The sequence below is a fragment of the Bubalus bubalis genome, chromosome 5, assembly GCF_019923935.1.
Source record: "Bubalus bubalis isolate 160015118507 breed Murrah chromosome 5, NDDB_SH_1, whole genome shotgun sequence".
In the NCBI taxonomy this organism is placed as follows: domain Eukaryota; kingdom Metazoa; phylum Chordata; class Mammalia; order Artiodactyla; family Bovidae; genus Bubalus; species Bubalus bubalis.
In genome coordinates, this window is record NC_059161.1 from 17,061,644 (window position 1) to 17,074,861 (window position 13,218).

The 13,218-nt window shown below is 38.0% G+C and overlaps 2 protein-coding genes across 3 annotated transcripts in view; one reads left to right on the forward strand and one right to left on the reverse strand.

The window, feature by feature from the left end:
- The window catches only part of SHCBP1L (SHC binding and spindle associated 1 like), a 40,070-nt gene extending 38,864 nt beyond the window's left edge, over window positions 1-1,206 (forward strand). Inside the window, exons 9-10 of the mRNA XM_006048634.3 lie at window positions 178-300; window positions 955-1,206. Coding sequence (XP_006048696.1) covers window positions 178-300; window positions 955-1,206 — 375 coding nt within the window. The remainder of the gene's footprint in view (window positions 1-177; window positions 301-954) is intronic.
- A 3,102-nt stretch (window positions 1,207-4,308) lies between these two features.
- The window catches only part of DHX9 (DExH-box helicase 9), a 43,436-nt gene continuing 34,526 nt past the window's right edge, over window positions 4,309-13,218 (reverse strand). For both annotated transcript variants that reach the window (XM_006048631.3, XM_006048632.3), the window contains 8 exons: window positions 12,780-12,940; window positions 11,877-11,988; window positions 11,163-11,324; window positions 10,926-11,053; window positions 9,282-9,511; window positions 9,011-9,126; window positions 7,885-8,085; window positions 4,309-5,926 (listed from right to left, as the gene is read on the reverse strand). In XM_006048631.3, the coding sequence (XP_006048693.1) occupies window positions 5,515-5,926; window positions 7,885-8,085; window positions 9,011-9,126; window positions 9,282-9,511; window positions 10,926-11,053; window positions 11,163-11,324; window positions 11,877-11,988; window positions 12,780-12,940 (1,522 nt within the window). In that variant the 3' untranslated portion in view covers window positions 4,309-5,514. The remainder of the gene's footprint in view (window positions 5,927-7,884; window positions 8,086-9,010; window positions 9,127-9,281; window positions 9,512-10,925; window positions 11,054-11,162; window positions 11,325-11,876; window positions 11,989-12,779; window positions 12,941-13,218) is intronic.

The window sequence follows — 13,218 nt, forward strand, 5'->3', positions numbered from 1 at the left end:
ATTCTTTGACACAGAGTTTGTTTTCAATGTTATTTCCACAATAAATTGTACTTTTGTATTTTCATGTAACTTAATATGTTTAGATTGCTAATATAGAACTACATTTTTCAAGTCTAAAGAAAATTTTGGAGGTGTACATGTGTTTTGTAGATTGTTTTATTTGCTTTTAATTTACAGGGTGCTGGTGTTGAACTGTATCCTGGGAGCGTAGCCATTCTGGAAAGAAATGAAATTCATCACTGTAATAACCTCAGAACCTGTGACAGTTCAAAAAGCACCTTAGGTGGAGTTAATATGAAGGTATTCTCATATTTTTTAACATAAGAATTATAAAGATACCAAGATATTAGCTTCAGCCTTAAATTTTAGTCTGTTAAGTATGGTACAAGCAATTAAAATACTATTTAGATGATAGTTGACAGGAAACAAATTTAGTCTTATAATAATTTCAACTTAAATTCTTAGTAAATAACTTTGAATACGAGAAAGGGGTTCTTTTTAGATTTTGTTTTCATTGAACCAGCTTGTAGTGTTAATACATTTGGCTAAGTAAAGCAAATAAAGAGGATAAATATATTAAGAAATATTTAAGTTGTTCAAAAGTTGTAAAATAATTTAAGCTAACCAATTAAAACATAAATAGCAATAATTTGTAAGTGAAATGCTTTCCCATTCTTTTCTACTTATGTAAATTCTACCTTTCTAGGTCCCTCTCTTGACTTGTATAGTTAACGATAAATTTGAAAACTTCATATACTATTTCCTCAAACATTTTTGTAGTTAATATTACACTAATCCAGCATGAGGAAAATAACACTTGTTCAAAACTGAGATTCAGTTGTTTTAAGGAAATGTGTGAGCTCAAGAATTAAGTTCTAGAGCTTATGAAATGCTCATTAGTTCATAGTTTTATAGAAATTACTGAAAACCCAACTTCCTTGAATAATTTAACAGGTTCTTCCAGCACCCAAACTGAAGATGACTAGTAATCACATTTACAACAACAATGGCTATGGAGTAAGCATTCTTCAACCAACTCAACAGTTGTTTATTGTAGCAGAAGAAGCCCTCAACAAAGGGGCTGCTTCAGGAGATAAAAGAGATGATAACATGCTCTCCAAAGTAATGCAAAATCTGAATTTGGAAATGAACAATAATAAAATAGAAGCAAACGTAAAGGGGGATATTAGGATAGTAACAAGTTGAAGCATCTGGATTTAAAGTTTTATATTTCAGATATTTGTTTAATAAATCTCATATCCCACAGAAATGGTTGTTTTAATTAAATTCAAATTTTATTTAATTAAAAAATTAAATATTTAAGGGCTTCCCTAGTGGCTCAGATGGTAAAGCATCTGCCTGCAATGCAGGAGACCCTATAGTTTGATCCCTGGGTTGGGAAGATTCCCTGGAGAATGAAATGGCAACCCACTCCAGTATTCTTGCCTGGAGAATTCCATGGACAGTGGAGCCTGGCGGGCAGCAGTCCATGGGATCACAAGGAGTTGCACACACCTGGAAGACTCACACACACTAGGTGAGCTAACCTGGCTGTATTTAATGCTCTCACTGAAGATTCATTTTAATGTTTTTTAAAACAAGTCTTTGAAGTATCACACAACCTAAAAGCTAAATGGTAATACCATCACCACCCATTCCAAAAGCAAACATGATTTAAAATTCTTCAAATTTTTTGTCACACCACAGGGCAAGAGGAATTAGTTCCCTGACCAGGGATTGAACCCAAGTTCCCTACATTGACAGCATGGAGTCTTAACCATTGGACCACCAGGGAAGTCCCTGAATATTGTTTCTTATAGCCTTAGTCCAATAAGAAGCATTAGTTTTTTTATGTAGTTTCTGGCCAATTTATGGTCAATTCCTGATTCATTCCTACATATCTGTGCAGGTAACTGGAATAAGATTAACAGTTACATAGGATTAACTATAGGAAACACAAAAAGTCAAAATAAAAACCAAGATGTATTTCTTATGTTCAAGAAATCTGGAAGTATTGTTACTTATATTCCAGAAATCCAGAGATATTCAGTTATAGAACTAGCAGATGTTCCACATGGGTACTCAACATTAGGTGTTGAGTGCTAGATATTCAGAGTGCTTCAAATTTCTTCTGTCTTCCATTTGTATGGTTTTCATCCAAAATCACCACATGGTCTAAGATAGCAACTGTTGCTCAAGCCAAGCAGAAGGGATAAGACCTCTCTACTAAGTCATACACATTATTTCAACTTTTATGCCCCCTGCCCCCAGCCAGAACCTAATCACATGGCTGTATCTAAGTGCAAATTAAGCTAGAAAATATAACCTTTAAATTGGATTGCCATGTGTGCTCTGCAACAGGGTGTTTTCTTAAAAGAAACTGGTCTTTTTCACAAAGCACAATTTACACTGATTTCAGGATATAAAAGGAAATAAGCACAGGCTTCAGCCCTTCATCTTTCCTTCTGCAAACTATTTGTAATTTGATCAGTCCTGGGTGCTCTTTGGAAGGACTGATGCTAAAGCTGAAACTCCAATACTTTGGCCACCTGATGCGAAGAGTTGACTCACTGGAAAAGACTCTGATGCTGGGAGGGATTGGGGGCAGGAGGAGAAGGGGACTAGAGGATGAGATGGGTGAATGGCATCACCAACTCGATGGACAAGAGTTTGATGGACAGATAGACCCTCTTGAGAGTGAACAGAAAGCAACAGCCTTGCATGAACAAACTTCTCAATCATTGGTCACCTGCCTCCTTTTGGTTGCTTCCTTTGGTTTCCAACCAACTACTTCTCAGGTCTTCTTCAGAAAACAGTTCCTCCTGCCCCCCATTCTCAGTTCACTGAAGCATACACAAAGTGTTTTTAAGATTTTCTAAGAACTTTGATCATTTTTCTCCCTCCTTTGCCTTCCCATCCTTACTTTTTTCTCTCCATCATAGCATATTAAGAGGCTTTGCAACCCCATGAACCACAGCACACCATGCCTCCCTGTCCATCACCAACTCCCGGAGTCCACCCAAACCCATGTCCATTGAGTGGATAATGCCATCCAACCTATCTCATCCTCTGTCCATCCCCTTCTCCTCCTGCCCTCAATCTTTCCCAGCATTAGGGTCTTTTCAAATGAGTCAGCTCTTCCTATCAGGTGGCCAAAGTATTGGAGTTTTAGCTTCAACATCAGTCCTACCAAAGCACCACCAATTTATTATCAAACAGTCCTGTAGGTTGCAGCCTGGCATGGGTCCCACTGGGCTTAAAATCAGTGTTTCCGGGTGCTCTCGGGGATTTGTTTCCTTGTTCACTTGAGTGTTGGCAGAATTCTGCTGTTGCGGTTGTAGGATTGAGAACTGTAGTCACCTGGGGGCTCCTCCCAGCTTCTAGTGACCAACTGCATTTGGGTTGTCTTCCTCCCTCCATCTTCAACGCCACAGCAACAACGGACTGAGTCCCTTTCCTGCTTTGAATTTCTGCCTCCCTGACCCAACTCTTTTGCCCCCTCCCTTCCACTTTTAAGAACCGTGGTTAGATTGAGCCCACCTGGATAATCCAGGGTAATGTCCCCATCTCCAGGTCTTAAGTTACACTTGCAAAGCCCCTTTTGCCATGCAAGATACATATTCACAGGCTCTGGGAATTAGGATGTGGACATCTTTGAGGGGCCATTCTGCTTACCACCCATTTCTAAGTCAAGGAATGACAAATCCTAACCCTACTCCTCAAATGGGATTTAAGAAGCTTCCTCCTCCAGGACCAACACATAGCCTGTACACATTTAGAAGAGATTCTGATTCAGAACTTAAAGAAGTGGTTGTTTTTTCTGCTCTGTCTTCCCCCTTTGTGCACGTACCTGGCTGGCCTACTGGTTTTGGAGTACAGGCATTGGGTCCTAGTAACCACTGGATTCCACACTGTGCTGTGCACTGCAAGTAGTAATGTGAACTGTTTTACAGGAATGCTCCCAGTGGGTCTCTGCTTATGCAGAGAAACAATGCAGGGACTGTTAAGGATATTTCATCATAGTTGCTGGGGATGGAAAGGTTAGGATTTTGGAGGTAAAGACTGGACAAATCAAGATGAAAAGAGTGGTGGTGTACAAGAAAAAGGGACGAATTAGAACCCCTTTTTTGGTAAGGGGTTTTCTTTGCTCCACTGCAATGCCAGCAGCAGCTATGGTGAAGTCTCAGCTAAACTAAAGAACAGAATGGGAACCATAATACTCGAGTCTCTTGTCAATTTATTACAAGTAGTAAAAGTGGCAGGTGGCTACAAACCAAAGGACTGAAAGGACTCCTCAGCAGCACAAGGTACAAGCAAGTTGCTAATTTATTCTTTGTGAGACATACAAGATGCAGTGAATTAGGGGGTTTTCTTCAGTTTGGAAAGTTTTGTTTCTGGACAGCAATCTATTGTTCAATAAGCAGTTTTTTTACAAAGGTCTGATGCACAGAAAGAAAATCTGAGCTGGAGATACAGATTTGAGAGTCTATAAATAAACTGGACTTATCAGCAGTTAACTGTTGAAGGTAATCCACGAGAAGAGGATTTTGAAAATGCCACTAAGACAAAATATAAGTTGTCCAAGATCACTCACATGTCAGCAGCATTAAGATGTGAACTCGGTTCTGCCTAAAGGAAAGACTTGGTAATCTCTACTATTCTGTACTGTGCTACTGAAATGAGGAATGTGAAAATTCACTGGAAACAAAGTATATACTAAGTGTATAAACGTCTCCGATAAAATAACCTAGCTTAACAAATATCCTTTGAAATACATGTTAATGTTATGCACTAAACATTATGCACTGGTGAAGCTTCGCTTACCTTAGTTTTTTGGATTAATTTTTAAATTTTAATTAAAATTAATTTTAATACTGGAAACTACTAACCATGAAAAAAGAGAATGCTGACCTTGGTCTTAGATTTTTCAAAGACAAAGCCTGGGAAAAAGTAAAAATACTCAGTCCTAGGTCAAAAGTTTTATTCAGGTACAGCGATTCATGTCAGTTGGGTACCGGCCAGTATTTAATGCAAGAATAACAACAGCATTCCAAGGCTATTTATTCTAACTACTGCAGGTAATGACATCAGTTGGTATAGTTATGAAATGAAGTAGTTTTTCCCGACATTTAAAACTAATGAATGTAATTAACTGGCATTGTAAAATTATTCTAATGTGTAAGATCAACAATTAACTATACATGGCCAGTATTCAATGTAATACTTTATTTTCTATTGTATTAAACTAAAGTCAAGAAAATATCAAGTATTTTAAAGACAGTTCTCAACTCCTGAAAGAAAAAAAATACAAACTGTGGTACCTTTATTATAGATTATATTTTACATAATATAAACAAAATCACTAATATAACTAAATGTCTAGTAGTTTAAGCTACAATGAACTACACAACAGGTGGAAAATGGGTTTACTTACTGGCAGCAAATAACTTGAGAAAATGGGTAGCATGCTTTTTTATTAAACTGTCTACGCAGAGACACTGACATAACTAAACTTTAATAGCCTCCACCTCCTCTTCCTTGTCCAAAGTAACCACCCCCATAGCCCCCTCTGCCACCTCCTCGCTGGAACCCTCCAGATCCTCGGTATCCTCCTCCACTCTCCCCTCTGTAGTCCCCTCCTGACATACCTCTATAGCCACCTCGGGAAAGCCCTCTAAAACCGCCGCCGCCGCCGCCAACACCACCACCTCCTCCAACATAGCTTCCCCGAAAGGAGTTGGAGCCACCCCCATAGCCAACGCCACTGTAGCCGCCTCGACCACCGTAGCCTCCGCCACCTCCGTAGCCTCCAGTGCCATAGCCGCCAAGGCCATAGCCCCCACCGCTGTAACCAGAACCTCCCCTTCTATATCCACTTCCATTGTCATAACGAGCCATCTTGGGAGGACGGGGACCATCTCCATACCTGGGAAAAGCACAAAACCACCACTTTAGTAAAACATCCTGAATACTTCTCAACTAGTCACAAAATATTAACCTTTAGTCGTATTTGAATATTTAGTACACAAAGGGAATACAGCCAAGTGCACCAATTAAGCTGAAATGAAATAAATCTACTCAACTCCAAGACAGACACAAGAGGCGGCGTATCTGTAAATATCTGTTTTTCTAAAGTTCTTACTGGTTCATTTTAAAAATCTTAAAATTTTGGCATGTGCTTACAACTTTCACTCATCTCAAATATATGGCATTCTAAGAAAGTAATAATTTGACCTGGCAATAAATCATTTGACCTTTACCACAAAATATTTTCCTGTATTAACTCTGAAAAATGTCTTTGCAAAATGCCTTTGGGTAATTTACTTACATCTAAATCGGCTTCATATGGCAAAGAAAGGAGGGTAATGAAAAACCGCAGAAGATCAACATGTCTCACCAAAATGTCAATTTAACATACCCCAATCTGCTCACTCCTCCTGTGCAGCTTTTCTTAGACACTAGCATTACCAACTCAGCTGCTGTCCAACAGCCAGAAACATGGTGGGATCTGTCTTCATTCCCTCACTACACTGCTCTCCCCATTTTAATCCATCACCAATACTTACTGACTCCATCGCAAATCTTTCTAATCTAGTTATTTTTCAATTCCCCTGTAATTCAGACCACCATTTTATTCACACAACCTAACCTCTTTATTTCTATCCCATCCTTAATAGTTCCTGGCCTTTTGTCCTTCACAGAGCAGCTTGTATGTGAAGGCTTCTTGATCACCACCCCTTCCTGACAAAAGTTATATCTCCTAAACATCTATGAGTACTGCATTTATACCATGCCTGGGACACGTATTTTCCATCTTTCTTTCTGAAGATTCTTTCTCAATTATTCTGTACAACTGACCTTGTGGGCAGACCACATTTATGAGAGCACCGTTTCAGGAGCCATCCTGTCTGCCTGAGAATCCAACTCTACCATTCACTAGCTGGATGATCTGGGTTTTAACTTCCCTGTGCTTAGTTTATTCATTTATATTAAAAGGGATAATGATCTACCAACATCACAGGTGGATTAAGGTATTAAAATAAGCTAAAAGCACTTAGCACAGTGTGCCACACCCTAAGTGCTATGTTTGATTAATTCAAAGGAAAACTTAACTCAGTTCTAACCAAAATGGAATGCCAGAATCCATAAAGCACACAGCATTTCTGTATAGTAAGTTAACACTTTAAAACCAAATGCAGTTAAGTGATTTTTGATGTGGAGACTGCAAAATATTTTTGAATGACAAATTTTAATGACTGTATATTAGATATTGTTATTTTAACACATTTTGGGGATGTGACTTATAGCCATGTTCTTAAAAGATACATGAAGCATACTGATGTAAAATGTCGTAACACCTGCAACTGAATCACTAATGATTCAACGAAAGTATGTGTGTAATGTATACATCAACGCAAGTGTCACACAAGGCCAACAATCACTGAAACCTAAGTTAACAGAGTTCACTGTAACTACTGTTCTGCCTTTTCTGCAGGTATCAAAAATTTTGAGAGTAAAAATCACTGGGCAAAGAAAATTTTAAAGGTGAAAAAAACTGAAGCAAATAAAACATTTTAAAGATTAAACTCTGATGCTTTTCATTTGAAGCAGCAGCAATTTAACCCCTCATCATTTTTCCTTTTTTTCCTGTCACGGGACCTATCCTGGACTCTATATGTACTTCCAAGATCTCTTTCTATCTCTAGCACGCACTGGTGTAACATATCATTAACACTCTTTCTCTGAATGTGTTAACCAGAACTAAACTTCATTTAGAATGTGTATAGAATTTTAACTTAAATAACAAGGCCTCCATAAACTAAATGTAGAGTAAGATCACTGTCTCTTCTGCTTAGTTCAAAGACAAGCTACTGTGGTACCCACCGTGTAGTGCCAATCATAAGGTTGATACCAGCAGCTGAGGGCCGAGAGATCTGGCGGATTGTGTTCAGCATACGTTCATTAACAGGATCCAACTGGCTGATGATACCAGGCTGTTTGGTTACTTCAACAACCAGAGCCTCCATGGCTGCTCGAAGGGCAGTGATACAGGCAGCAGCTTCATGAGATATTTGCAGTCTGATCCTAAATTAGGCAAAAATGATTAAAAATGAGAGGAGGTACACACAGAAAAGGACTATTATCTCCCAATTTCACCCATGGCAAGTGATGGGATAAATTTAACTTCTTTCCCAAGTAACAGTACTTTCAACAAATGTAATGGCCCTAGATTTAGCAAACACAGGTATGAAGGGTAACAATAAGCTAAACCAACTTCTTAAATTTCACTGCTAGCTTACTGGCAGGAGTTGTGAACCACGAAGTCTACCAAGCAAAGTACTCTTAGCAATACAGATCACTTCAGCCTCCAATAAAAGAATGAAATAAGAGACTCAGAGTTCTGTAAATTTTCATGAATATGACTGAGCCTACTAACCATTAAGTTCTGTTCAATTCTGCCAAGTGGTTACTACACAGACACCACTAGTCTCTAAGCAATATGAAGTGGACATAAAAAAGAGGCATCCGAATTCCAATTAGATTCTAACTCCTTAGTGTGGTATTCATGGCAGTGGATGGGGCTCCAATGAATAATGCAGCAGTCCCCAACCTTTCTGGCACCAGGAATCGATTTTTGTGGAAGACACTTTTCCCACAGACTGGGGTGGTGGTGGGATGGTTTGGGAAGATTCAAGTGCTTACATTTACTCTGCACTGAATTTCTATTACTACAACATCAGCTCCACCTCAGATCACCACGCACTGGATCCCAGGGGGTGGGCACCCCTGATTTAATGCATCTGCCTCTGCAAGTATAATCAATTTAAGACTTCACTGTCCACTACAAATCATAAGCCTAGGATATACTACTCTTCAAGAAAAGATAGTGCTATAAAACACATTGTTTATGCCCTTCAATTTTGCCATATTTCACAAATAGATTAGCAGCTGAATTCCACTACATTTCAATTCTAAAAATTCAGGCGAGTTCACATTTGAAAATCCATACCAGTCATCTACAAGCACAAGCTGTCCATCAGACTGAACTTTCTTGGAGGCAAAGAGAAGCAGCTGCAAGGGGGTGACTAAGGTCATGCCTTTAGCAGAGATGGCCCGGGTTCGAATCTGAAGGTAAAGAGGCAAGAGGAGAAAGTTGACATTCCAACTGTCAATGAACTACCATATACTAATAAATGAACTAAAACTCATGTCCCCACTACACATTAATAAAGTAATCTGGATTTTAAATGTAAAAGTTTTCTAAACCTCTCTTTTCTTACCTTTTCACCAAATACAAAGAAGGGAGATGGGTACTTCATGTCTTGGCTGCTAAAAGGACAATTAACAGATGACTTGTGGATAAGTGCGTTACGCCCTTCAGTGGTGAGAATCTTTCTCTTTTCCTTATGGTAACACACATTGGGGTACACACCAAAGGCCAGGAGAGAGATAACAACATCCAGATTATTGTCTGGTCCAGTGTTAGTAAACACTTGTGTCAGTAAACACTCTGTTAAGAGGAAGGAGATTTAAAAAAAAAATAATCAAGTATCTGGCTAATTCTAACACTGAATTTACCAAAATTAAATGACAATTATATGAATTAACTCCTCCCTCATTCTCTTTTTCAAATAGCCCATTTAACTGTCTCTGTTCTTAGCATTTTTGCACTCAGATTAATGCAAGGAGAAATTCTGCTGAGTCTTCACAATTTTAGTAAAATAAAACGTCTGTTTTCTTTTGTAGACACAACGTAAGCTTGAAGTACTTAAAAATAAATGCCCCAATTAACCATCTCCTCTCAGATTAGAGATAGACTGGTATGACCAGTATTCCACCTGCTGCTCTTAAAAAGCTGTTCCTTCTGCAGAAGACGAAATGATGACCAAGAGGAACACACTAGAAAAACACTGATGTTTTCACCCAAACAATGATTTATGCCCAGCCCATCACATGGAAAGTATCATGGTAAGAGTATGGATACACTTTGTCCCAAAAAGCCTGTATACCAGTCTTATAAACTTCTGAACTGAATGAGTGTGGACAAGTAATTTAAACCTCTGTGCCAGTTGCCTCATATGGGGGTCATATCTGCATCTCAGGAATTTTGTAAAGAGTCTAACATACAAAAATGTCCTATTTTCCTTTGATTTTTAAAAGTACAAATTTAGTCAGTTTACAACAGAAGAAAAATGTTTAGTTATTTAGATATGGCCCAGAAGGTAGTCCTTCTGTCTTTCAACTAGCTGTTTCTGGTTATGTGTTCCAATTCTCAGTGTTTCAGAAAATTAACTCTGTCTCAATCTAGTTGGAGAAGTACAATAGTCCAAATTCACACAGGAAATGAACAGTTGGATTACTATTCCAGTATCATATATCAAAGTCCTCTATGATTAGCTGTCCATTAAAACTTACTCAAAGCCAATTAAAATTTAATGCAATAGAGTTTATTTCACATCTAAGAATGAACAGATCAGCACAAACCACTACCTGAGGTTAATTCTAGAAGTGCAAAAAGCTAGGCCCATGTTTTTCACAAGGTAAATGGATTAGAAATAAAAACACACCCTTCCATCTAAAAAAGACTGATGTATAACTGATTCACTTTGCTGTACAGCAGAACCTAACACAACACTGTAAATCAACTGTAATCCAATAAAAAGAAAACCTCCCAAAGTAGCACAATTCTCAAAACATCTATTAATCATCTTTGTACAAAATTGTAATTTGAACATTATAACCTTTTGCATCCTTAAAAAAAAATTCAATTAATGTGAAAAGCTGATTATCACCAGAGTTCAAAAACCTAAGAAATAGCTAGGAATACAAAAAAAGCAAAAGCCTTATGTTTAAAGCTAAAATATACTGGACTGTCAATGTGAATATATAATATTAATAAGGTACTTTAGATATGAGAATCTTACCTTCTGGAAATCCAGAATTAATCAGAATCTCTTTGAGCTGAACTTTGGCTTCCCAGGTCATTCTTAGTGTCGCCATATTGAGTCTTTTGTGCTCACAAAAACGTATCTCTGCTTCTTCTCCACCCATTCTAAATAAACAGGTTAAGAAGTTATGTTCAAAGCCTAAAGAACTAGATACAGATTACAAACTAGACAGTTCATTCAAATCTTACAAATCTTTGTCTTTCAAGCCCATACCTAGCATCATCCCAAGCCTGGAATACTGATAAAAGGGCCACATGATCAGAAAATCTGTTTCCAGCAAAATTTCGATGGATATAACCCAGTCGCTTCCCTTCACTGATGAATGGCTCTGGAAAGCAGGTGGCGGCAGAGATGGTACAAATAGCGTCTCCCACACTGAAAGAGATGAGAAAACCAGTCTAAACCACATTCTTGTTCCAGCAACTCACGCAGTACAGTCAATTGTGGGTCAGGGTATAGCTATCATATTGCTTTTTTAGTACTGAAATTGGTTTAACAAAGAATTTTACAGCTGCTCTCCAGATGCAAAAAGAAAAAAACATAATGAACTTTGATGTTAATGGATGCTTATTTACCATAAATTGACCAAGTATTCTATTTTCCTTTCCCATTCTCCCTCATTTTACTAAATCTCTTAATCTTCAAAACTTTCTCTTTCTTGGACAGCTGCTTAACCTCCTAGAGGAAATGCACTTCTCTTGATAAATCTGTGCTCTTCGTCTCAACAAATTAGGCCCAGGTATCCATCTACTAGAACAGTCTCTTCTCATTTCACACTTTCCTCAGTATCTGAAGTATGCCACTTCGCTACTGAGGAATATTTAAGCTTTTTCTTCTATTTGGGCCCATCCTGTTTTTACTGGGAGGGGGATAAAATTCTGAAACTGTTTTACCATTTAGTTGTAAGCAATAAAACAAAGCACTTACTAGAAAATACATCCCATTATCATCATTTTGCCAAAACGAGGCTCAATGGGGAGTTTAGCCAGGATTCGTCCTAGAGGAGTCAACTCATCATTGGCATCTAACGCATCAAGCTCTGCGGGGAGAGATTTCTTTGTGAGCAGAAACAGTAACAAACACCCCTTCAACCCCGGCGGCGAAGATGAAACTTAACTTTACAGATTAAGTTTCTGTAAACTTAGATACTGATTGAAGTTTTCATCATTTGTCAAGCCAACTGCCAGGATTATGCCCATATCAATTCTCTTCACTCAAAAACAGAACAAAATTAACGAAGAAAGCACTAGAATTAGGCCCTGTAGGCTATAAAGCTGAGTACCGTCCATGAGAAGTCTGTAAGTACAGTAATAACTATAACAGGTGCATAAAACATGCTGTAACTACAAGTCTGACACCATCTGTTAATAATTTTTAGAAAGAAATGAAATCTGGAGAATAAATTTCTGAAGTTCACATAGCAGATGAGCATGAGATTAAAAATTCAAATTGACTCCAATGTTCTTATTTTTTTCCACTATATACTGTTTCTCTAAGTGTGATTAGAAAACAAAGAGGTTCTAAGAGATGTACATAAAATGCTGTGGGCATCATGAATAATTCAGACTGATCTTAAATACCGGTTAAGAAATAACATCTACCTTTTCTCCATTTTTTTCCCCAAATGAGACTCATATTACCCCCTTTCTTACCTTATATTGCTCATTTTATATACTGATCATACTAAGTACATTAAGCAACATTGGAAGTTTTACTATCACAGTCCTGTGGACTGTATCCTCTTCTTGATTCCTTTGTGAAGTGTTATTTATCAGGACAAGACAGATGGTATAATTCACATGAGTTAGGCAGATCTATATTTGTGGGTACCTCTAAGTGTGTGCTCTGCCTCAATCACAGCATCCAAAGGCGGAGGTTCAATTGCCTTGGCCAGAAACTGGCCAATTCCTCCCAGACGCAGAAGTTTTATGCTCAAAGCAATTTCATGCAATGGTGTTCGGAACATCTCTGGTGTCATGTGGGTTTCGAGTCTAAGAGAAAATAAGCATAAAATAACCGTCTTCTTTTGTGTACACACGCGTTTAACTAGCAAAAACCTTGCAGAGAGCTAATCAGGCCCTTCCCTCATCCTTCCACAATTACCAAAGAACACTTATATTTACTACAAAGACTCTCTTCCCTTTTAAAATTTTATTAATAAAAACTACACAAATAAATTAACAATAGTATTTACTGAGTTTACTGTGTGCAGAGCACTGTTCTCAATACTTTCCATTACTGACATACTTAATTCTCAAACAAATCCTAT